The sequence below is a fragment of the Ammospiza caudacuta genome, chromosome 1 (assembly GCF_027887145.1).
Source record: "Ammospiza caudacuta isolate bAmmCau1 chromosome 1, bAmmCau1.pri, whole genome shotgun sequence".
Classification (NCBI taxonomy): Eukaryota; Metazoa; Chordata; class Aves; order Passeriformes; family Passerellidae; genus Ammospiza; species Ammospiza caudacuta.
Genome location: NC_080593.1, coordinates 2,395,629 through 2,421,798, shown reverse-complemented (window position 1 = coordinate 2,421,798; position 26,170 = coordinate 2,395,629). Strand labels below are relative to the sequence as shown.

The following is a 26,170-nucleotide window of genomic DNA, read 5'->3' as shown; positions in this document are numbered from 1 at the left end:
CAAGGACAAATGAGCCAAATCTCAGCCCCAGAGCACAAACCCCGTGGGCTGGAGAGAGAAAAACAAGCAGGGTGGGACTGCCTGGGCTAAAGCTGGAATGGGACAATGAACTGCAAGGTGCAAATGGAGCAGAACTGATCCCAGGGAGAGACCCCGGCAGCGCTCGTGCATTTTGGGGCCATTTTGGTTCATCTTGGGTGCAGCCCTGGCTGGGCTCTGGTGCTGCCCAAGGTGGATCCATTGATTAGGATTAATAAATCCCTGCTTTATTCTTTAGCTCTTTCCAGTGTCTGTTCTAGGTCAGCCTCTCAAGGCATCACCCCCAGATGATCCCACAGCCCCTTCTGCCCTCAATCCCTCCTCCACTCAGCACTGCCAGCTCCCAACGCATCTCCAGGTGAAGAAAAGCCACATTCACCAGCTTGGACCCCTCTTTGTCAGGAGGGAATAGAAGACACATTTTCCACTCCTTTTGCCTCTTTGGGACGTAGCAGACACATTTCTGTCCTCAACCAGCCAAACCCATGCAGGGCTGGTTGGTTCTGGAGCCATCCCAAAGCAGCCCCCAGCTCATCTCCCTTCCCCCAGCATCCGGGTGAAGGCGACCAAGGCTTTGCTGTCGCTGTTTGCCTGCTTGGCTCCCATCCATGAGCGTGTGTGTGTGTGTGTTTGTGCCTCCCGTGGCGAGCCAAGGGCCCGTTTGGGGCCGGGATTCTCCCGGGACAAAGGGATGCTAATTCAGCTCCCTCTGCTGTTCCCTTTTGTCTAGGGCCAGCTCCCACGCCTGGACTTGGCACTCTGGGGATGCGGCAGAGGGAGCTCCTTGTTGCGACCAACCTGAGCCCTCTGTGGGGAATGGACCCAGCGGGGAAAGGGGGAAGGAGGGCAAGGGGGGGATGGAAATAAATCCGTAATTCCGCGCATTGTGAGCGCAGCCCCGGGCTGGACGTTCCAGTGACTCCCGCCGCTGCCGGGAGAGACGGCACCGGGTTTGTAGCCACGGGCTGTCTTGGTGCTTTTCCCTTCCCTTGATCCCTTGTCTAACGGTTAAGTAGCCAGGAAAAAACAAAACAAAACAAAACAAAACAAAACAAAACAAAACAAAAAACAAACCAAAAACCTCCCCAAAAAACCACCAAAAACCCCCAAAAAAACCAACACCAAAAAAAAAAAACCCAAACAAAAAACCCCAAAAAACAACCAAAAAACCCCCCCAAAACAAACAAACAAAAAAACCCAAAACCCCCAAGAAACAAACAAAAAACACCCCGAAACAAACAAAACCCACCCCAAAACAAAAAAAAAAAAAAAAAACAAAAAAACCCCCAAAACAAAAAAACAAACCTTACCAAACCCAAAACAAAAAAAAATAAACATCCCCCCCAAAAAACCAAAAAAACCAACAAAAAACACCCTTAAAAACAAACAAAAAACAACCAAAAAACCCCCAAAACCAAAAAACAAACCCGCCCCAAAAATTTGAACCAAAAAAATAAACCACTCCCCTAAAAAACCCCAAAAACCCCCCAAAAAATCCAAAAACAAACAAAAAAACAAGCCAAAGAAACATCACAAAAAAACAATACAAAACAAAAACAACAAAAAAACAACCAGACCCCCCCAAAAAACACCAAAAAACCAACAAAAACCCTAAAACAATCAACCAAAAAACCCCCAAAACACCCCCAAAAACAAACAAACAAACAAACAAACAAACAAACAAAAACAAAACCAAAACCCAAACCAAACCAAGAAGCCCCTGCATGTCAGGGTTGACAGATGAGTGGGAGGTGGAGGGAGCCCAGGGAGCAAACGGGATCAGCTCCTGGAATTGCTGCCATTTCCTTTTCCCCATCACTCCTCTCAGGGTGTGCAGCCTGCACCAGGTGTTGGCTCTTTCCAGCTGTTTCCAGCTGTTTCCATGGGCTGTCTCCTCTCCAGATGCACGGGAGCCAGATCTTTATCCCTTTATCACAGGGAGCTGATGAGGGCAGAGCCTCTAAGAAACCCCAAAAACCCGAGAGCAGTGGGGATGGAGAGGCAGATGCAGCCAGGTGTGATGCTATCCACAGTCTCCTGGTGCCATCCCTGCCCAGGGCTTGTCTTTGGACACCTCAGAAGTCACCAGAGGAGGAAGTGACCCCTCTGATGGTCCCACCTGGCTCCAGCAGCAAGAGAAGGAGCTCCTCACCACCTCAGTGCACTCCTGCGCCTAAAAGCTGAATGATAACACCTCGGCACCTTTCCTCAGCATCTCTGTTTGCTGTCCTTGCCACCCTACAGCTCTGCTACATCCCAAGGCTCAGGGGGAGCTGCAAATCCCCCACAGGACTCTGTGGGATGCAACCACAACTCCTTCAGATCTCCCCAAACTGCTTGGCCAGAGTGCTGCAGCTCCAACACGCTGGGTTAGCCACCCAAAACCCAGGTCAGGAATGCTGAAATTGGGAATTTGGGCTGGAATGGGCTCAGCAGTGCAGCATCCCCTCATCCCATGCAGTATTTCCCACTCCTAACTCAATTTCCATGGGCTGGAATGGGCTCACCAGTGCAGTATTCCTTCACCCCATGCAGTATTCCCCACTCCAAACTCAATTTCCACTAAACCCAACTGCAGCTCCTGTCTGGAGGAGCTTCAGTTGGATTTAGTGGAAGCTCAATTTCCATAGGCTGGAATCTCCAAGCTCAATTTCCATGGGCTGGAATGGGCTCAGCAATGCAGCATCCCCTCACCCCATGCAGTATTCCCCACTCAAAGCTCAATTTCCATGGGCTGGAATGGGCTCAGCAGTCCAGCATTCCCTCATCCCATGCAGCAATCCCCACTCCAAGCTCAATTTAAACAGACTGGAATGGGTTCAGCAGTGCAGTTTTCCCTCATCCCATGCAGTATTCCCCGCTTCAAGCTCAATTTCCACTAAACCAAACTGGAGCTTCTGTCTGGAGGATCTACAGTTGGATTTAGTGGAAGCTCAATTTCCACAGGCTGGAATCTCTGAGCTCAATTTCCATGGCCTGGAATGGGCTGAGCAGTGCAGCATCCCCTCACCCCGTGCATTATTCCCCACTCCAAGCTCAGTTTCCACTAAACCCAACTGCAGCTCCTGTCTAGAGGCTGGCACCTCCTGCCTCTGGATTTCTGCAGGCAAACCTCTGGATTTCTGCATCCTGCTGGCTGAGAGGAGCTTGCACAGTCACATTTTCAATCCTGATCCTTCCAGTTTCCTTCCCCATAGTTACAGGGCAGAGTTTGTAGATCTCCGTTGTTGATACCAGGGCAGCTGCCCAAATTGCCATCAGCGGGGAGGGAGACGGGGTGGGGCTGGAAATCAGATCCTCTTGGGAAGAGTTTCATGAGAGAGAGAGGAGAGAGAGTACCTCCTACATGTAACAAACCTCCTGGATGGATCAGTATCTTGTGGCTTTCTGCTCATGCCTTACTTTATTGCAGAAGTGGAGAAGGCTGATCCAGAGCAGGGAAAAGGAGGAGGGGAAAGTCTCCTTTTCTCTGCTGAGATGCCAGAATGCCATCAGGAAAATAGGATGAGATCTGCTAAATGTCTTAATTTTAAATGGTTATGAGATGTTATTACGCCTTGAATAGCAAGGGACTGGCTGCATTCAGTGGTCCAGGAGATCCTTTCCATGTTGTTCCATTGTTAAAATAAATGGAACTCTCTCTCCAGCTGGGGCTGGATGTCAGGATTGCTTTCCAACGGAGAAACGTGAGGAGTGGGAACAATCTGCCCCCAAAATGGGCCTCTAAGGAGCACCCATGGAAGTCTGAGGCTGTAGCCCTAGGCTCCCTCTATAGTCAATGGAGAGAAATAAACATCTTGCTATGATTCATGTTATCCTGAGATAGGTGTCTGAGATAGGTCGGATGAATTGCTCCCCGGAGATGCCGGCTGCTCTCCACGGACTGCAAAGGGAGCCTGGGGTGACTGCTCAGACTCTGACAGCTAACTCTGGGAGATGGGATCAGGCCCATCAGGGAGCCTGGGCAGCCATGCTGTTATGACACAGCAAGAAAAAAAAATCTGGAGGAGACTTGTGACTCCAAGGGATGATAACTGAATTTAAAAGTCTGGCTCCATTCTCACCTGATCTGGGGAAAAACTCGCATGGATTTCACCAGACATGAGATCAGCTTCCTCATCCACAATGGTGAAGAGTCAACCTTTGAACACAGTTTCGTTTGGGCTTTCTTGAAAGAAAGAACACATGGGGCTCATCCCCAGAATGTCTAGAGTCCAAACTAAACCAAACTTCACAAATGAGCTGAGCCCAAGGCCAGCCTGGCAGCAAAGGTGACAGTGCCCAGCATTCCACAAGGAACTGGATGTGATTTGAATCCCACCTCTCTCAGGAGCTAGAGAGATGCCTGCTCTGCCCTTCACGCAGCCCCTGGGAGCAAGAGTCTTCTCATCCAGAGCCGGTCTCCCTGGATTCCCTCAGTGATTGATGGAGAGATGTAGAAACGTCAGGGTGTGAATAATTTAATCCAAACTGTCTGGAATACCTCAGATGAATCATGCCCTGGAGGACCCCAGCAACAATTGGAACTACCTCGACCTGTCTCGCTGTCTGGCATCAAGGACCCAAAGTTTTGCTGACCTGCAGGCCCCAGTTTTAACTTTTTAGGAAGAAGCAAAGGAAATGGTCAGTGCTAGAAGAGAAAATAGAGGGGCTGGTTGTCAACACCAGATCAGTGGAGGAGATTTGTAAAGAGGAGGCTGTCTATCTCTTGTTGATATGTCAAGGCAAAATGTCCTTTGGGGAGAGATGTTGCAGTCAAATTCAGATTTTGGTTTCATTCCAGAAGTCTGGAGGGGAAATTCTCCAGTCTGGATCATGCAAGGAGCCTGCTTGGATAATGACAGTCACGTCAGGCCACGAACAGGCATTGTGTGCTCTGCTGTGGGAAGGAATGAGGCACTGGAAATCCAGGGATTCCAGATCCCTGCTGGTAACACACTCTCCACTGCCAGGGGACCTTCAAAGGGGTTATTTGGTGTCACATCCTGAAGGACATTGTAGGACAGTGTCATCTGCAGGGACATGGTGAGGGAAGACAACACGGAATGTTTGGGCTTTGTGGTCATTCTGGGGAAGACGACAGAGAGATCCCATCCCATCCCATCCCATCCCATCCCATCCCATCCCATCCCATCCCATCCCATCCCATCCCATCCCATCCCATCCCATCCCATCCCACCTTGATTTGAGATGGAAGTGCTGGAAGGCAAGACATCCTCCAGTTTAACAGCAAAGCAATGAAGTGGTCTGAAATATTTCATATTTCATCCCATCCTCAGCCTGGTGGGTGCCCAAACAGGAGCTGCACCAGAAAGGAGACTCAGGAGAAAAGGAGACTCAGGGCTGAAGGTGCCTGTGCTCAGCTGGGGCTGGGCTCTTTCTGCAGCAGCCCTGACACAGCCAGAGCACACAGCCTCAAGGGAAATACAGGCTGGATATCAGGGAAAAGTTTTTTACAGAAAGGGTGATAAAGTTCTGGAATGGCTGCCCGGGGAGGTGGTGCAGTCCCCATCCCTGGGTGTGTTTAACACAGCCTGGATGTGGCACTGGGTGCCAGGGTTTGGTTGAGCTGTTGGGGCTGGGCTGGACTCAATGACCTTGAAGGTCTCTTCCAACCTGGCCATTCTGCAAATTCTGTGAATTCCGTGGACTCAGTGAATTCCGTAAGCTCCATGAATTCCGTGAATTCTGTGAATTCAGTGAAAGGACAGGGCTTTGCTGGCCACAGACAGGATTAACCGCAGGGAACATGAGCAGAGGGTCACCCCAGCACTGCCGTGACTCTCGACATTTGCCTTGGAGCAGGCTCAGCAGCCAGCCATCATTTCCGGAATGAATTTACGCCCCTGGGCCTTGGTCACCCATCGGGCTCTCATTTGTCCACTGGGGAATTTGCTGCACATCCTCACAGGGCTCATCCCATGGGTGCAGAGCCACGGGACACCCCTGCCCTGGCTCCTTCCCACCTCCCTGTGCACACAGAAAGGGCAGGAGTGGCTTCCCAAGGCTGCACACGAGTGTTAAAGTCTAATAAACAAGCCCTGCCGGCCAGGGCTGAAAGAACCCGAGCCCTCTCCAACAAAGCATTTAATCCAGTTTGGCGTAACCTTTGACATTATTAGGGATCTCAGTGACCCTAATCCAATCAGATTGATTAACTAAAGAGGAGACCCCATCAGCAGACCCCCCTGTGGCCTCTGCTATTTAGCCCTGACCAAACAGTGGGAGAGACGTGCCGTATTTACACCACAATGGGTCGGCGCTGAGAACCTGTTTCATTACAGAGAGACTTAAACTCCCATTACTCCATCAATGTATCATTCTTCAATAGTTCATTAAAAGCTGCTCCTCCACAATAACTATTAACCATTTCTCAGCCCAGCTGGCAGGTTTAAAGCCCTGGCCAGTCTTTAGCAGAAGGAGGTGGGAGGGAGTGAAAGAAATAGATAGACAAGGGCTCCCTTTTTAAATTTAAACGAACAGCGGGCTTAAATAGTTGGAGGTAATTTACTTTTATTGAATGGGGGGGTGGAGAAGAGAGAGGAAACTTTTATTTTGACTTAATTATGTGCCAAAGTCCTTTAAAGAGACACGGCCCATGATAAGCTTTAATTGTGTTACTTCTCTTGAGATTGGTTCATATTTCTGCCCAGAGAAGTTTCAAAGGGAGCTCACGCAGCACTGAGAGACTCTAAACTCACAGCTTAAGCATGAACAGCCTCTTCAGGCCACAAAAGCTAAAATAAAGGCAAAAGGCACGATTCCCAATGCACGGCACTTCAGCTGGAGATGGAAAATGCCTGCCAGGTTGCACTGCTCACTTTCTGCTGCCAGTGACGGGGTGTCCTTCTCCTACATCCCCCAAAGTTTTGTCCTGCCTCTTTTTAGAGGCAACTCAAAAATCTCCCCTTCTCCTTGGTGAACTGAAAGATACAACAACTGCATTAAAAACTGCCAGGCCTCTCAGGCAAGTGGCTGAGCATGAGCTGCGGCTCGGTGGTCACTTCAGGTCGTATGGCCATTGCCATGGTTTTCCCCACTTGATAAAATACAGGTGGAGAAAAAAATAACAGTATTTTTCTTTTCAATATTACAGTATTTTGCCTTTTGATATTACTGTTGCAAAAGTTCAAGTGGGAGGTTCTTTCTACTGTCCGGCAGCTGAGATTTGAGCTCCTGGGAGACCAGAAATGAGTTGTAGTGTCTTTATATCAGAAATCACAAGCAGATTAAGTTCAGGTGGAGAGAAAGAGATCAGACTCAATTCTTTCCCCATACAGAAATCCTGTTTTTTGCATTCCAAGTAGTCCAAACTGACCAAAACTCCCATTTCCTGGGGACTTGCAAGGAAGACCCAACAGTGGCACCTCTCTGAATGCTTCTCCATTAAGCTGCACACCTGGCCATACACTCCCAAGACCACAGAGGAGGAGATAAACCCCATTCCACAGCCCTGACCCTAAAGCTCATCTCATTACACCCCTGCCATGGGCAGGGACACATCCCACAGGCAGGGACACCTTCCACCTTCCCAAGTTGGTCCAAGCCCATCCAGCCTGGCATTGGACACTCCCAGGGATAGAAAGTCTACACCTGGATAATTGAATAAATTCAATTCTGGATAATTGAATAAATAGGGTGGGATGGGGGATTTCTGCTCTTCCTCTGCCCTGGGTGACATACAAAGAGAAAAGGGGATTTACGGTTAAGTGTGGCCTTCAATAGCAGCAGCTCAGGATCCCCTGGACATCACCATTCCCTGGTAGCTGAGCTCATCAGTGCCATTCCTGTTTAATGTGTGATTCGCCCCAAAATCCCAGAATTGTTAGGGTTGGAAGGGACCTCTGGAAATCAGGCCTGGCTAAAAAAAATTATACATAAATATAGTCTTAATTAAAACATGTGGGATCTTTCTCCATAAAAAGGCTAATGGGGAAAAATAGTCTGGTTTTAGAGGAGATATCAGAACATGGCTCTTAACAGGACCAGAGTCTGGTGACAGTTTGGCACTGCTGAATCACAGCTCAAGCCCAGTCCTGAATGAGCAATGAGCTCCCACAGCAGCAAGGGCAGCCCAGACAGTGAGATTTGGGCCTGGAAAGGATTTCCTGGAGGCATTAAAATTGATGCTTTTCAGTGAAAGGAGTGCAGATAGTGTGTGAGGCAAAGGGAGATGCTGTAGGTGCTGCTGAGGGACAATGGGATCCCCACTGACCCACACCAGAGCTGCACTCAGATCCTGGGTGCCTTAAAATCCAAGCTGCAAACCAGATTTTTGCTTCCTTGCTTTCTCTCTCTCCTTCTCCCCTTCTCTCTTTCAGGGTAAGAGCTCAAGTATGTTCCTACCCTGGGGGATCTGCCGCACAAGAATGCGACTGAGCTGTTTTTTTGAGCTGTTTTTTTTTCTTCTCCCCCCCTCTCCTGCTGTAGGTGAAGCAAAACTGAAGGGTGGTTTGATTCTCCCTCAAGGAACAACATTCTTCAGTTATGAAATCGTCCCAGTCTCCTCTCCCTCCCTGAGCCTGGCTACCGAGAGCCTCCAGTGTGGGGCAGGGACAGACCCTGGATGCTGGCACTGCTGGGCGATATTTGGGAAATTGGGAGATGGTGGGATTGGGGCTCCTCTGGCCAGCAGGGAGGTGAGGAGCAGTTTGTCCATGAGGATAATGTGGGGTCTTAAATCCCAGAGTGTCTGGGAGAGCATTGGCCAGAGAGGTCGTGGAGTCCCCATCCCTGGAAGTCCTCAAGGCTGGGTTGGAGCAATGTGGTCTGGGGGAAGGAAATGCCCAAATTTGTTCTGATTTGGGGGGAAAACTAAAATAACAGATGGGAAGCACTGAACACGCTCCAAGGTGGATATGGATCAATTACATACACCAGGTTCCCTGAAAATATTCGAGATATTCATTCATCTTTTCAATCAGAGAAGGAGGGAGGGAAGGAAAGGAAGGGAAAGGAAGGCAGGAAGGAAGGCAGGAAGGAAATGGCGGAAGGAAATGGCGGAAGGAAGTGGTGGAAGTGGCGGAAGGAAGGAAGGAAGGAAGGAAGGAAGGAAGGAAGGAAGGAAGGAAGGAAGGAAGGAAGGAAGGAAGGAAGGAAGGAAGGAAGTGTCGGAAGGAAGTGTCGGAAGGAAGTGTCGGAAGGAAGTGTCGGAAGGAAGGAAGGAAGTGTCGGAAGGAAGGAAGGAAGTGTCGGAAGGAAGGAAGGAAGGAAGTGTCGGAAGGAAGGAAGGAAGGAAGGAAGGAAGGAAGGAAGGAAGGAAGGAAGGAAGGAAGTGTCGGAAGGAAGGAAGTGTCGGAAGGAAGGAAGGAAGTGTCGGAAGGAAGGAAGGAAGGAAGTGTCGGAAGGAAGTGTCGGAAGGAAGGAAGGAAGGAAGGAAGGAAGGAAGGAAGGAAGGAAGGAAGGAAGTGTCGGAAGGAAGGAAGGAAGTGTCGGAAGGAAGGAAGGAAGTGTCGGAAGGAAGGAAGGAAGGAAGGAAGGAAGGAAGGAAGGAAGGAAGGAAGGAAGGAAGTGTCGGAAGGAAGTGTCGGAAGGAAGGAAGGAAGGAAGGAAGGAAGGAAGGAAGGAAGGAAGGAAGGAAGTGTCGGAAGGAAGTGTCGGAAGGAAGTGTCGGAAGGAAGGAAGGAAGGAAGGAAGTGTCGGAAGGAAGTGTCGGAAGGAAGTGTCGGAAGGAAGGAAGGAAGGAAGGAAGGAAGGAAGGAAGGAAGGAAGGAAGGAAGGACCCCTTTGTGCCAAACTTTTCCAAGACTTAGTGCGACCAGCAGGACCAGACTGGGTTTTAAAAGACACACAAGTTCAAAGAGGGATAAAGGAGTTCTCACAGGCTCCTGCCAACTTTTAAGGGAAAAGACCAGATACTTAAGCTTAGCTTAGGTCCTAAATCTCACAAGATTTAACCTAGGGCAAGAAAATTCTAAGAGTTCCCACTTCTGTCAAGGTGTGCAGAAAGAGTTGCCTGAATTTGCACCCTGTCCTAATTTACTGCTCACAACCAAAGAAAGCCGAAGCATTAATTGATGGTGATTTCCCCAGGCCTTTGATCTTCATTGTATTTCACAATAGCATAAAAACTGCTGTTATCTGCTAAGTCCAGTCCCTAGGAACCATCCCCAACAGCCCCTCTGCCCCTCTGCTATCACTTAAAGAGCTGGAATCACAGCACAGGGTCAGAAAAGGAGCCAGGTTCAGCTTGAGCACTGCAAACACAGAAACCCTCTGTGCTCATTCCCAGGGTGCAGGATCATGGATAACTCATGCTGAAAGGGACTCAGGGAGATCTCCAGTCCAACCTCCTGCTGCCAGCTGGAACTCAGATAACCCCACTCCTTTATCCAGCTCAAGTTCTATGTCTATACATGACATTTTACAGGATTTTTTCAGAAGGGAATGAGCTCACAGGAGATTTTTCAAGATCTCTGCTGCCAATTCCACCACAGATCTCCCCAAACCCGTAGCTCCACGTCACAGACAACTTTTAATGAAAAATCCTTTCCTTAGGATTTTTCCTCCTGAGAGGCTGAGAGGCTTCAGGAACAAAATGTAAACACTGATTATCTGCTGCTGTGGGATGCAACAGGTGCATCTGTGATTGATCTCATGTGGTTGTTTCTAATTAATGGCCAATCAGTCAGCTGGCTTGGATTCTCTGTCTGAGACAGAAGGTTTTGTTATCATTCCATTTTATTCTATTCTTAGCTAACCTACTGATGAAACATTTTCTTCTATTCTTTTAGTATAGTTTTAACATAATATATATCATAAAATAATAAATCAGCCTTCTGAAACATGGAGTCAACATTCCCATCTCTTCCCTCATCCAGGAACCCCTGTGAACACAGCTCTTCACTCACCTTTATCCAGCACGGGCCCAAAGATGGCCAAGCTGTCGTTGACAGTGGTGCAGTTCCACCTCCTCCCTCGGAACTGGTGCTGGCACTCCTGGATGCCAATCTTCACCCCCTCTGCCACGCTGGGCATGATCTCCACATAGTTCCTGCAGAAGCGAAGCTGCTTGGGCACCAGCCCCGGGATGCTCCCACACAGGATGGGCTGGGTCCCCAGGGACGAGTACTGGTGACCAATGGCCAGGGACCTGGGCAACAGAAACAGGGGAGAAGAGATCTGTCAGGCTGGGTTTCACCTTTGTGCTTGGTGCAGAAGAATGGAGACAGGAAATCAATATCTTTGGTTCCTCAGCATTCCTCCTGACCAGAAAACACCATTTTCATTGTTATCTGTCACCAAAACATCTCCTGAAGTTCCCTACAAGGCACCAAGGCAAAAAACTCTACTTTAAAATATCTTCTTTTCATTTTATTTATCCTCCCAAAGCCTTAACTCATAATTGTGCTGTGAAATTTTCCCTTTCCTTTCCTTTCCTTTCCTTTCCTTTCCTTTCCTTTCCTTTCCTTTCCTTTCCTTTCCTTTCCTTTCCTTTCCTTTCCTTTCCTTTCCTTTCCTTTCCTTTCCTTTCCTTTCCTTTCCTTTCCTTTCCTTTCCTTTCCTTTCCTTTCCTTTCCTTTCCTTTCCTTTCCTTTCCTTTCCTTTCCTTTCCTTTCCTTTCCTTTCCTTTCCTTTCCTTTCCTTTCCTTTCCTTTCCTTTCCTTTCCTTTCCTTTCCTTCCCTCCTTCTCCTTCTCCTTCTCCTTCTCCTTCTCCTTCTCCTTCTCCTTCTCCTTCTCCTTCTCCTTCTCCTTCTCCTTCTCCTTCTCCTTCTCCTTCTCCTTCTCCTTCTCCTTCTCCTTCTCCTTCTCCTTCTCCTTCTCCTTCTCCTTCTCCTTCTCCTTCTCCTTCTCCTTCTCCTTCTCCTTCTCCTTCTCCTTCTCCTTCTCCTTCTCCTTCTCCTTCTCCTTCTCCTTCTCCTTCTCCTTCTCCTTCTCCTTTCTCTTTTCCTTTCCTTCCTCCCAATAATTTCCTTTGCAACCAGGGACTCAAACATGCATTTCTTTCTTTGAGACACAAGCACACCTCTTACAAGATGTTTTATAGGAAATTTTGGCAGCTGAGTCAAAAGCACTTTTGGAGCTACCCAAAGGAATAACTCCAGCAGCTGAAACCATCGAGCTCTGAGTCTTTGGAAAGGCAGCACCAAGAATTTGGGAAGGGGAACAGAACCATTCTTGTGGGGTTTTGGTTAAAGTGAGGGGAGTGAAATTAAACCCAAACCAAACCAACAACCCAAAACCAATCCCAATTAAACTTGAGTGCAAACTCTGTGCTCAGCCCAGTAGAAGTCTTGAAAGGAGTGTCCATGAACCTTTATGTTGGTGAAGCCTTGGAGACAAACAAGTCAGCTCTGCAGGGAGATCAGCAGATATGCAGCTAATTAGATAGATTTTTAAAGTGTTTTTTACTGGTGCTTCTAATAATAACCTTGATTACTAAAACTGAAGGGATTTTTAGAGTACAATTTCCTTTTCTTCTAATTAAATCTCGTGATTGTCTTTTCTGCCCTGAATTAATGACAAAGAGGAACCTGCCTGGGCAGTGTGTATTTCTGTTTACATTCATTTTTTTGCTGTGTGGTTTTCATTTGGGAACAGCCTGGTGTGTTTAAATTACCAACAGGGCTGTCAGAGAATTAAAGCCTTCATTCTCTTTTGCTCTGACTTAAAAAATAACACAAGAATTCTATCGTTGCCAAAGAAAAATTAGCTTGACTTTAGCAGTTCTCTAGGCTAGGATAAAAATTATTTTAAAATTGATTTGTTTTAAAGAGAAGGGTCCTTGCAGCCAATTAACTCCACTCCTGGTGGGGACCTGGTCTAGAGGGGACAGAATTGAGAAGTAGGTGACATTCACATGGTCAGGAGCCACATCTCAAAGGCTTTGCCAACTGCAGATTAATCCTTACAAATCCACTCTTTCCAGGCAAGTAAGGACATCCATATCTGGATCCCAAATGGCTCCAGCTAGGAGTTCAGAACCAGGATAATCAGCTCAGCCAAGAACGTGCCCTCCACTAAGTGAACTTCAGATGGACAAGGTGGAACAACCCAACAACCCAACAACCAAAGCCAAGGATTTCCAGCTGATTTCCTGAACTTAGATGCCTCTTCCCACCTCTGCTGGACTTCTGGGAGATGATTAATCTCAACATTAGAGGACAATCCATCCTACCCCAGGGAGGGAGGCTGAGACAAACAGCATGAACTGCCCTCCAGAAGTGCCCCTTTTTCCATTGCATTAAAAGGGAGGAAGGAGCTGAAAATTGTGCCCCTGTCACCCACCCTCCAATGCTTGCTGGGGTGTCTCCAGCTGACCCCAGGCTGCTTTTGCAATCAGGGAGCAGCAGACATCTCCATGCCCCTGCCCAGCTGAGCTGTGTGCTTTGGGTGAATCATGGCCTTGCCCCCACTGGCTGTGCTGGCCAGACTCAAACTCCCCCTGGGTGGCTGGGGCGTGTCTGCACCCTGGGAGTCTCCAGGTGAATCACACCATCATCCCTGACAACCAGCATGGGTAAATTCCTTGAAACTCTCCCACCCACAAAAGTTCAGCCCTGGGTTGAAGGACACGCAGAGACCTCAGCTGGAGGAAGGAGATGAGTTCCTGCAGATGAGGAACCTACAGGAGAAAGCTGAGGAAAGGACCCATTAAACTAATTTTCCTTATCTCAGTGGCTAGATATGGGGTTTTCTGAGCTTCAGATTAATTCAGGGTACACAGCTGGCAGAAAGCCATCTGTGAAATGGAGCCCATGCCAAGTGTACGTTCTTGTTTCGCTGTTAAATATTCTACAAAGCACTGGACCAAAATTTCTGGACTAAAGACACCTTCCAAAACATTGTTTCAGTCTTCAGAGGACTTGTTGAGTGTTGCCTCTGTTGCCTTGTTGAGTTGCCTCTGTCGCCTCATTGAGTTTTAGGGTGCCACATACCCAAATTTTAATCCTCTGAACTCCCCCAAGACTGGGACTTAGGAGGTATTCCCAGCTTTAGGATTGGGAGCTAAGTGGTCCTATCTCTGTAAACCATCTGGAGAGATGCCTTCATTGAACTCTCCAGGAAAAAACATAAGACTACTTGTTCCTACTCATCCTCCAGCCATTGACTACAGAGAGTCCAAAATGTGGATGTTTTCTGGTGTCTGAGGTTAACTTTGGTGGGAACATCTGTAGAGTTTGTTTCCACATCAACTGCAGCCACCAACATCCTTCCCAAAGCTTTCCAAAGTCCCTTACCCAGTTCCCAACAAAGATAAAGCATCCATGAGTTACCATCAACCTGTTGCAGGTTGTGAAGCCAAAAGGATTTTTTTGAGCTATATCAGTAGGACCCTGATGAAGTTTAGGATTCCAACCTCATAAACTTTAATCATATGAACAGCCAAACTCAAGCCTGTCTCTGTGTTGGGTTTTTTTGGTGGTTACTACAGTGGTAAAATGAAAATACCAGTCATAGGAAGAGGAGTTTGTACGTTGGTGACCTCAACTGTTCATTTCCATTGCTGGGAAGATTATCTAAGATTAAAAAAAAAACCCAAAAAACATATAGAAATATCTCTAATTGCTTTTCCACACTGCTCTCTGCTCGGTACAGCAGGGAAACAGTCACACCTGACTTTGATCTGAGTTACAGTCTGGAAAGTTTAATCTGCAAAAGACAATCTCCAGCAAGAGCCTTGTTCTCAAGGTGTCATCAGGCCTGGAGACGGTGAAACATAAATTTGGTGTTTCATGGGGCACTGTGGAGTCACTTGAAGGGTGGAATCTCAAAACATCTCCCCATCAGCAGTGGCTCTGCTGCTGAGCAGAGCTGTGCACCTTCCTCCTCCTCCTCCTCCTCCTCCTCCTGCTCCTGGCTCACTCACAGCTCCTGGATTGTGATAACATCTCCCCGAGCACCCTCTTTTGGTTTCTACTTTGCTTCCAGCTGTAAACACTTTCTCTCTCCTAAAGTCAATTTATCTTTAGGAGAAACCCAGTTCTTTCAGCTCCCTGTCATTATTATTGATCATCAGGTGGGAACCTCATGAACCTTCCAACCTTCTTCTCCACCCAGAAAAGAAACCAACAACAACCCAACAACCAAACCTTTAGAAAAGATTGGGAAAGTCTATAAAGATCAGAATCTCATTTCAGTGTTGCCCAACTCTCTCGTGGCTCCCATCATTAATTTTTTTTTTCTCCTCACTGTTTCCAATGATCAAACCTGGCATTTGCATTTTTCCACTCTCCTGAGCTCTCCTCCTAAACAATCTCCTTCATGTGGGCAATTTTGTGTTGAGAAATGGGCTGAGTGTCATCTACTGTGGTCTAACCTTCAAATTCCTGAGCACCAGCACTTCCTGGATGCACTGACCCCAACCTCCCCTTTTCCATGCAGAATTCCTGAAGCTCTCAATTTTACAAACACACTCATGCCCAGAACAGGCTCTGCTCAAGTCTGAACCAGGGGAAAGGGTCAAAGAGTTGTTCCTTTCAAACCAACCAGGCTTTTCTTCCCATTAGCACAGGAGGAGCCATGAAAACACTGCTCTGTATGTCCACAGCCAAAGTTCTTAGCTTATCTCTAAGCCTTGCATGCCCTGGAGTGTTTAATTCAGCCTCCAGTGAGCATTTTTCTTTGCCAACACACCTCGAGAGCTCTTCATTTCCCTTATCTCAATCGATCTGCTCCTTCAGCAGAGCCGTTGTAAATAAGTACCTGGCCACCTTCTTAATAAATTACATGGACCCTCCCTCTTGGAATGGACACCCCAGACAGGTTAGGAGGGAGAAATATGCAGGAAATACCTGCTCAGAGGTTTTTTTTTCAGAAAAAGAGAAGGTTTCAGCTCTGCATGACCTCACTGTACAGCACCACTCTGCTGATTTTTCAAGGTCACCACCTTCTCAGAGTGTCACAAGTCCTTGACACATCAGGAGCAGAGTATGGAGACTCCTACAGCTTCTTGCTTGTCCCTGAATTCTCTAATTCCTGAGCTTTGTTTTGCTATTTATTCTGGAGAAGCTTTTTGAGAGCTTCATGCGGGGATGTCCTTCCAGGTTCCCGACACAGGGGAAAAAACTTCTTTTATCAATGCTGAACAGCAAGGCTGCAACTTGCCAAATTATCCTGAAGAGGACCCTGAGGCACTTAAATCCCACCAAATATTACAAACTGAGCACCAGGAGTGACTTTGCTCCTCTTGTCCAGCTAGTCCTGGTGAAGAAGTCAAATCAAAGAAGCTCATCTGCTCATACAGAGGGGATTTATGTTCTCTTCTAGATGCTTTCAGTGCTTCTCCCTTTGCAGGGAGCCCCCTAACAGCAAGATGCCTCCTCCAAATCCTTTCCTACAATCCATCCAGCTTTCCAGATGTTCAGCTCAGCCCCTGTTCCTTTCTAACTCATTTTGGCTGCCTCTCTGTTGTGCCACACATCCCTTAGAAGAATCTCAGCCACGTGATGAAAGAGAGGACAAATTATGAAAAGCGGTTTCTCTAAAAAGATGTATTTTCACAGCACATCTGTGGTATAATGATCGTAAAGCACTGAAATTGAGCAGATGGCTGGAGAAGTGTCCATAGGTTGTGAAAAGCTGTAAGGAAACCCCTCCAGGCTGTCTCACCTCTCCTGGCACCAGAGGGGCTCACAGGGAAGCAGGTGAGGAGTGGGCAGCCCCCACTCCATCCTACGACATCCCAAACAGACCCTCTCTCATCTCTCACCATAACCCTCCAAGCTGGCCAGCATGAAATCCATGCATCTGAGGCTGCCTAAAACCACTTTTTGGAGTTTTTTTTTGGAGCAATGAGCAGCTGGAAGGCTGTGAAGGTTCCAAAAATGGGGGCTGCCATGCATGGTTAATGGCACTAAATGTCGAGAGGCTCTTGGGGAAGGATCTGGAGGCAATTCCCAAAATTCCTCAGCACACAGAGCTGCCACAAGACACATGGAGTGTGGTGTCCATCTAACATTTACAACTGGAAGATGGAAAGGATATCCCAGAGGCTGAGACCAGGAACAGGAGATGGAGTTGGACCAACTGTGTCTTTTCCACTCTGGACACACAAATGTCCATGAGACTCTTGGGTAGACACATGGGGAGGACATGGACCTGCTGGAGTGATCCCAAAGAGATCTGCAAAGTTGATTTGAGAGATGGACCATGGTTCCTACAAGGAAAGGCTGAGAGAATTGTATTTGTTCAGCTTGGAAAAGAGAATGATTTCAAAGTGTCTTCACTGTGGCCTTCTTGGACTGAAGGGACCCACAAGAAAGATGGAGAGAGACAATTTATGAGCCTGGAGTGGCAGGAGAAGGGGGAATGGCTTCAAATTGCCAGAAGGCAGGGATAGATGGGATATTGGGAAGGAATTGTTCCCTGTGAGGGTGCTGAGGCCCTGGCACAGGGTGCCCAGAGAAGCTGTGGCTGCCCCTGGATCCCTGGGAGTACCCAAGGCCAGGCTGGATGGGCTTGGAGCAGCCTGGGACAGTTGAAGGTGTCCCTGCCCGTGGCAGGGGGTGGAATGGGATGAGTTTTAAGGTCCCTCCAACTCAGGCCATTCTATGGTTTTATGGTTCTATGGTTTGAACCACCAGCCCAGAGGCCAGGCCAGTGGACAGGCAGGAAAACTTCTAATTCTACATTCACTGAAAACAGCAATATTCTGGCATAGGCTTTGATATTTTTTTCCCCATTTTACTATGAAAACAAAACCTTGAAAAAATTTAGAATTAAAAGAAGTGGAACTTGTCACAGCCCATTATTTTAAATGGAAAAGGAAATTGTTCTGCTCACTAATATCCCTCCTGAATCAAAGTGGTTTTATTCTATGAGATTAAAACTATCCCAAACCCAAGCAACTACAAAATGTGGACAATAGCAACAATTTTAACTGTTGTTTTAGTTGAAAACTTGGAAACCACCTTAACACAGATCAGCAAAATGATAGGTCTGGCTCTAGAAGACATGAATCAAGTAACTGATTCCGATGAAAGATATTTTTTTCAGTTTGAGGGTTGTTTCTTTTGATATGCATGGACCAGTAACCATCAAGCTTAGGCCTAAGCAGTCTAATTACAGAAGTGTCAGACTTTAATTCAGAAATTATGACTCTCCGCAACATTGATTGTAGTGAGGTTTTCAACATTTGGCTCTGAGCATCTCGCTATCAAGACTAAGACATTTCAAAGAGGTTCACAGAAAGAAATCTAAGCCTGTTAGACAGCACATATTCTGTCCTTCCAGATTTTTTTTCCTCCAGCCTGGAAAAGAAAAAGGCTGCAACCTGTGACCGTGTTCACAGCGCTCTTGGATGAGGGAAGAGACAAGGATCTGACTCCATGTTTCAGAAGGCTTGATTTATTATTTTATGATATATATTATATTAAAACTATACTAAAAGAATAGAAGAAAGGCTTTCATCAGAAGGCTGGCTAAGAATAGAAAAAGAAGGAATGATAACAAAGGCTTGTGGCTCAGACAGAAAGTCCGAGCCAGCTGACTGTGATTGGCCATTAATTACAAACATCCAACACGGGCCAATCCCAGATGCACCTGTTGCATTCCACAGCAGCAGATAATCAATGTTTACATTTTGTTCCTGAGGCCTCTCAGCTTCTCAGGAGGAAAAATCCTAAGGAAAGGATTTTTCATAAAAGATGTCTGCGACAGCAACCTACGGGGTTAACTGTTCATGCTGGATAATTCTTCATCCATCTCCAAGAACAGCACAAGGGCTATATTTAAATCTTTTTCTTTCCTCCTCTAACCCTGAAAGTATGCCCATAATTGCGTGGCCAAGTCCAACCCTGCACACACACACAGAGGTTTGGAGGTGCCTTTTCTCCCACAAGAACTCCCTCACCCTTGCCCTGTATGAATAACAGCGGTGGTGATGGTGATGATGCAGCAGCCCTGGGTTTCTGCTGCACCTTTCATCAGAGCATCTCTGAGCGTGGGACTCACCTCACCCCACTGTGACCATCTCAGAGTTTGGAATCTCAGCCAAGCTCACTGTCTACCAGGATCCATGGAGCAAGATCAGCATCTCCAGAGGGCAACTCAGCCCATCCTGGGAGAGACGCCTCAGATAGGGGGGCTGAATCACTGGAGATGCCCAGGAGGCAGCACTGGCTGTGCAAAAATGAGAGCATAAACTGGACACCTTTTTTGGTTTTTTTTTTTTCCCAAGCTGAAAGTAGGAATTGGTAATTTCGCCCTTTTTTTTTTTTTTTTGTCAGAATCTCAGAAATCCTTGGAGAGCTGGAAGAGGAGGCCAAGGAAGGTCCTTGCTATCTCTAACAGATTGTTTAGAGTGGTTTGAGGCTGGATTTTAAAAATAATAAGCTCGGTGGCAGCTTCAAGTAGGTGCTAAGAAAGCAAAATTCCCTGAGCTGAGGTTTGGCCAGGACAGAGAATTCCCACAGGAACTAAGGCACACCACAACACTCAGCACCTTCCACTCGCAGCGCAAGAGATGTTGCTTTGACTTTGTCTTCCCTTAGGATCTACAGAACAGAGGAGGAGAGAGAATACAAGTATTAACAGCCCAGTTCCTTGGAAAAAGTCTTTGGAACTCTTTAATTACCCAAGGCAATTAACTCCTTTGCTACACATGTCATCTGAAAAACAACCCAGGCAGCGGAATAATGGCCCCTCCAACCACGTTTTCAAGCCTGGGTCCAGCTCCCAGGGACCCTGGTGCTGCTTCCATTCCCCATCCTACACCAGGGGCTGCTCTCTGGAGGTCTCCCCACTTGAGATCTGCCTCCATTTACCTCCTCAAATGTGCCAGGATGGCAGTGCAGGGTTTTAGAGATGCATAAGCCTTAACATTTTAATCTGCCACCTACACTGCAGTTTATGAGCGCTGTAAATCTCGTGGTTATAATGAACTCATCTAATGATATTGCTGATGGATAAATTCACCTGGGACGAGGAACAACAGTTACTTGCAAATGAAAGGGGAGTAATTTTAAAGTTTCATGTAAACACCTTTGCTGTCTTACTTCTGACTTCTCCCAGCCTAACCCCTCTCAGGGTTTCATGACAAATGGAAAGAATGTGTGTTTGTGAGGCAACCACTGGCTGGCCTGGAAAAGGACCTGCCTCCTTCTCCCCAGCACAATGCTTATATAACTTGGGCACTGGAATGAAGTTTTAGGTGAAAATAGCTCTAATTTTCTGGGTCAGGTGTGCTAAATTAGAGAAATGGAGGGAAGGGATAAAGCAACATATTAGGCAATGAAAAATGCCTACACAATGCAAAGATATTTAGACTCCTACTCTGAATTTCAATAATAATTAGGACTGTGGCTAGTCCTAATCCTCCCAGTTCCCCCCCTCCCCAGCCCTAAAGCATCCCAACTTGAACCTTTTTTAAATGCTCAGCAATATAAAGTACAACTTGTGGTTTCAAACCTCTCATTAAGGCTCATCCCCCTGCGCTGAGGTCTGGCCTGGGCTATGTCAGTGCTAAATACCTTGGAGGACTGGGCTCAAAGACCTCAGATCCCTGCAAAGATTGGATTTGGACTTCTAAATTGCTTAAGTGCTTAAGTGCTTGGGGGAATTTTATCCTGAAACTCCTCCACCAGCAAAGCCAATTTTGAAATGAGAACCACGGATGGAGGGAATTGTCATTTTGAGGTTTTGGGTAAGAACAGCAGGATTTTCACTGTCCACTGCTCTGGTAAAGCAAATTGCTCACGTTCCTCACCCTTTCCTTGGAAGCTCTCATTTCTCACCCTTTCCTTGGAAACTCTCATTTCTCACCCTTTCCTTGCAGAAGGTGCTGTGAATATGCATTGGGTGAGCGCACACAGACCCTCACACACACACAGGGATGCACAGAGTTCCTCCTCTGGCTTTCACTGACTCATCAGGCTCACCAAATGTGTGAACTCACGCTATAATGTTCTCCCAGAAAAATAACAAATTGATTTCATTTTTACAGGCTACAGCATGCTATATAATTGGAGACACTGCCTTGTCAACTCAGACCGGTCTGACCCGACCAGAGACATTGCTTACAGCTGTTTACGGAGCCATAAAGTTTCCTCCTCTTTGTTTTTCCTTCCTTTTGCACTCTCTCTCTCTTTTTTTTTTTTTTTTTTTTCTTTTCCCTCTAATGAATCTTACAACTACTTTTTGTTCTGGTCATAAAATACTCCTAAGGAAAATGCAGGAGATTTAGAGAAGCACTTCAGCCAGTGCCTCGTGTTAACATAGGGGCTTGAGCACATATTTAAAACTGAGCATCTGGTTAAGGACTTTTATTGCACCCAGACAGTCAATAAGGAACTTGTCACACTGTTAGATGCTTTTTTTTTTTAATGTAATTATCGATACCAAATTAGAAGTTTGGATTGGGCAACCTCAGGGATTGTTTCCTTTGCAGACCCACAGCACAGCTCCAGTTTCATCGGGAATTTTGCCATTTCTCATTGTCACTGGGTCCAAATCTGAAACATCTGAGGAAGGGCAAACTCCTACATTATTTTATCAACTCTATTGAAACTGCCATCTAGGACTGGGCACAGGTTTTTTTACATTACAGAAAAACACACCCTGAAATCTTCTGAGTTTGGCATATTTGCCAAGCTCTCACAATAAGCTTAATTTTTCTGACCAATGTAAAAATAGCTGTTTTGTAGAGGGTGGATTTGCAAGCAATTGTATTTTGTGTAAAAATCTTTTATGTTTATCTTTATCAGAATCTCAAAGCAAAGTGAAGTGTTTTGATTTTTTTTTTTTGGAAAAAAAGGATTTCTGATCACACGCCTGATTTTGCTACCATGAAAAAGTTGCTTCACTTTGAACTAATGAACTAAAAAAAAAAAAAAAATCCCAAACCCAAAAGGGCTTTTCATCTACTTGCACTATCCATCAAAATACCTTCTAAGTACTTGGCAATAAATTATGGTTGTGCTTCCTTTCATATCACTCATTCATCATGGAACCTGCTCCTCCTTTGGCCTGAAATGTCACAATTCTCCTCTCATTCAGAGCCTCTGAACGACTCAAGGACTGATCAAGAGGGAATCAGCTGTTCCAGAGTCACGAATAGATAAAAACTCATCTTGCACCTTCTCTGAGGACCATTTCTGTCCTCAGAGGAAATAATGGGAATATTGTCTGGATCCTGGTCCTGCCATAAGGGAAAGGAACATGAGAGGAGGTCAGGAAAGATGAACTTCTGTCCGAAATACATTTCAGATCTGTATTCCAGCTTTTAGAAAAATGTGTAAAGCAGCAGAAGGCAGAGAGCTCCTTATCCTCTCCTTCCCTCTCTTTGGGAAAAGCTGCAGCAAAAGATGACCTGGTATTAGGCAATAAAAAACCCACATGGAGGAAGGACATGAACAACACCAGAGCCCAAAGAGAAAACAGCTCTTATTTACCACTAAAACAGCAGCAAGACTGCCATGCGGCCAAAGATCCAACTTTTTTTCCTGCTTATAAACTGATTTTTTTTTTCCTCAAATGAAAGTGCAATTTCTGCTGCAACAGAACAACTGGATTTTCTTTTTTTTTTTTTTTTTTTTTTTTTTTTGCAAAGAAACTGCTTTGCATGGGAAAAAATCCTCATGGCTCCTTGACATGTTTCAGCTAGATCTCAGTAAAATTAAAGAGGTACAGACTGATGAGTCGCTCAGAGGTACAGGAAAAATGCCAGTGGATGTCCTGGCATTTGTATACACCTTGAGAGAGAGAAAAATTCTCTCTCAGAGATCATGTCTCACAACAGAAAGAATAACAACCACAATAAAACCTGGTGCAGGAAAGGAAGGGAAAGGTTTAATTTGCTTTACAGCACTGACTTTTAGCATTGTCTGCAGATAGCTCCTGTTTACTGAAATGGATGTGCCGGATCACCTTCAGCCCAAAATTCATTCTGCTGTGAAGGGAGCAGCCAGGGAGGTTTCAGCCATAAGGCAGCTTCATTTTCTTGGGGTGCTAAGCAAAATCCCTCCATTTGGCAACCCCTCAACGGTGACAACGACCTAAAGTCAAGGTTTTATAATCTGTTTGGGAGAAAGGAAGCCATATATACATATTATATATATATATATATATATATATATATATATATATGTGTATATATATATATATATATATATATATATATATATATATATATGTGTATATATTTATATAGATTTAGACTAGGTGTTCCAAGGAATTTTTCCCTGTGAGGGTGGGGATGGGCTGGGATGGAATTCCCAGAGAAGCTGTGGCTGCCCCTGGATCCCTGGAAGTGCCCAAGGCCAGGTTGGACACTTGGAGCAGCCTGGCATGGTGGAAGGTGTCCCTGCCCATGGCAGGGGTGGAATGGGATGAGCTTTAAGGTCCCTCCCAACCTCAACCATTCCATGATTTCATGACTCTCAATCGTGAGGTCACCCACTCTCCAAATCTCTTGGGTGAAAAAAGGTGATTTGTATGAAAAGTTCTTCTAGACCTGGTCTAAATTCCAAAAACACATCTAGAGCATTATGGCACCATGTGTGCAGCACCAGAGAAAGAACCAAGCTTTCCTCCCCAGGCTCCTCTCCCTAAACCTGCTGAGGTTTGATGCTCTCACACCAGGAGCTGGGGCTCAAGGAGTTTCCTCTCCAGGTGGTTTGGCAGATGTGGTGCCCTGATGGCCCTCAGAGGAACAGAACTGCTCTCCAGGGTGGAAACTCCTTGGCTGGTGAGGCAGGGCCTGGATGGAAAACATCTGGAAAGGGTCAGGCTGGTGAACGGCAAAGAAACTGGGGAAGGAGGAGGAATCATGAAAGAGAAACACAGAATGGCCTGGCTTGGAAGGGACCTTAAAGGCACCTTAAATCTATTTCAGCCCCCTGCTATGGCAGGGACACCTTCCACCATCCCAGGGTGCTCCAAGCCCTGTCCAGCCTGTCCTGGGGCACTGCCAGGGATCCAGGGGCAGCCACAGCTGCTCTGGGCACCCTGTGCCAGGGCCTCACCACCCTCACAGGGAAGAAATCCTTCCAATGATCTAATCCAACCCTATTCTCTTTCAGTGTATAGCCACTGCCCCCTGCCCAGCCCTTGTCAATGGTTTATTTCTGTCTTTCTTGTAGCTCCCTTCAGGTCCTGGCCACAATTAGATCACCCTGAACCCTTCTCTTGTCTAGGCTGAACCATCCCCATTGCAGTCAGGAGGGGAAAGATTCTGAGGAGAGAAAGTGGGTCAGGAATTGTCCTTGCAGCCGCATAAACCACCCCAAACCTCTGACTTGGGGGATGGAACAAGATTTTGGGTGAAGAGCCAAGGACCCCTCAGTGCTGGGGGCATGGAAGGATTTGGGAACCTCTCCAGTGGCAGCAGCAGCACCTGCACACCCGAGGAGCATCCCAGCCTTAATGATTTCTGTCTGAGAGTGGCTGGGGAGCTCAGACAGGCTGCCAGGCCGTGATCAGCTCGTGGAGGGCTCATCCCTGCTAGGCACAGACACCAGCTTTGACATGCAGCAAGGGAAGCGGCCAAGAATTTGGGAAAGCAATCCCAGCTTTCTGCTGCAGGCTCCCCTGCCAAGATCCCTCCTGTGTTTACTTTAGAAACCAGAGACGAGCCCTCCTCAGCATAATAATAATAATAATAATAATAATAATAATAATAATAATAATAATAATAATAATAATAATAAAGCTTCAGGGTCACTCAGCTTAGCAGATGGATTCCTTCCAGCTTGGATTTCTGCGCAGAACTGAAGCACTTGGTGGATCTGGGGGATTATGCAATGCTCATAACTGGGTTTCACAGGAGATCTGAACGGTGACAAAACCATTCTGTGGGAAGGGAGACAAAGCAAACCCATCCATGGATCTCATGTGGGCTCTGAGAGGCCACAGGGACCTCTGCAGAAGCAGCTCTGTCTCACCAAAGAGCTGCTCACTCCCTGGTTTTCAGCTTTCCATGTTCCTAAACCCTAAATGCACAATCAGAGAATCATGGAATGGCTTGGGTATGAATGGTTTGTCTGGGGATTTCAAAGCTCACCCACTCCAACCCCCTGGTCATGGTCAGGAATGTCCCCAACCAGACCAGGCTGCTCAGAGCCCCATCCAGCCTGACCATGGATGTTTGCAGGGATGGGACCCACCACCTCTCTGGGCCAGTGAAAATGCACCAGAATGTGGGAAAGGAGGGATCTAAAGGAGATATTTTGACTGGCCAGAAATAATTAACTGAACAAATCACTCAAGATTTTAGCAACTTTTTTTTTTCTTTAAATTAAACAATATTAAACAGGAATTTTCAACTGCCCATACTGCCTGGACAAGAGAAAGTTCAGTGTTAAAGGAATTTTACAGGAATAACATCCTACATGGTGTAGATGCTCTATAATTACTGTCTTAGAGCACAACTCTGGGGTTTATTACAATGCTGAACTAATTAATTAGTGGAACTCAATTCCACAGATTATCACTGAGGTTCAGAGGAACAGAAGAGGATTTAGCAGCAATAGGAAGGGCTCAGTTGTTTTACACAAAGCAGGAACACCTGGAGATTTGACAGCCCAAAGACACCAGGGCTTTAAAGGTCTCTGAGCTCTTCACCTACAGGATATCATCCCAATTATCACCAACCAGGAGGGCAGAGAGGACGCTTTCTTTGGAAGGGATTGCTCAACTGCAGGGCTGAGAACGGCAGTGGAGGCAAAGCCATGGGCACAAGGACGTGTTTACCCCTGGTGCCACCATCAGATGTTCTCTGTTCCCTTCCCTTCCCTTGTGTACCCACGCATGGACACACCTATTGACACATCCCCATGTTTGGAGGCTTGGTTGAACATTTCTCTGCTCTGGTGCACCCAAGCATCCACCAGAAACATTGAGGGTGCCCTCAAGGAACTCCTTCTTACACCTCCTTTTCCTACTAACAGTGACTAATAATGCTTGGGAATCAGAAGCTCAGGACGGGTGAAGTCTCCAAAAGCTGGTGAGATATCTCAGGACATGCCAGGATCAGTTTGAGTGCACAGGGACACCTCTTGGGGCTCCCAGGTTTTCTGTAGGACCCGTGCAGTGGCTTCCAGCCCTGCCTGGGTGTCTCAGGTACCACTGGGAATCTCCACCAGGATTGGGAGCCTCAATGGGGACCCTCAACTGCTGTGGGTGGCCACAACACAGAGCTGAGCCAGCCATCCCACAGGTCCCAGGTGTCCAGTGGGAGGAACTGGACACAAC

The 26,170-nt window shown here is 46.7% G+C and overlaps 1 protein-coding gene across 1 annotated transcript in view; it reads right to left on the bottom strand.

Moving 5' to 3' along the window:
* The window catches only part of WNT3A (Wnt family member 3A), a 99,170-nt gene that overhangs the window by 31,525 nt on the left and 41,475 nt on the right, over positions 1-26,170 (bottom strand). The window contains exon 2 of the mRNA XM_058811455.1: positions 10,890-11,131. Coding sequence (XP_058667438.1) covers positions 10,890-11,131 — 242 coding nt within the window. The remainder of the gene's footprint in view (positions 1-10,889; positions 11,132-26,170) is intronic.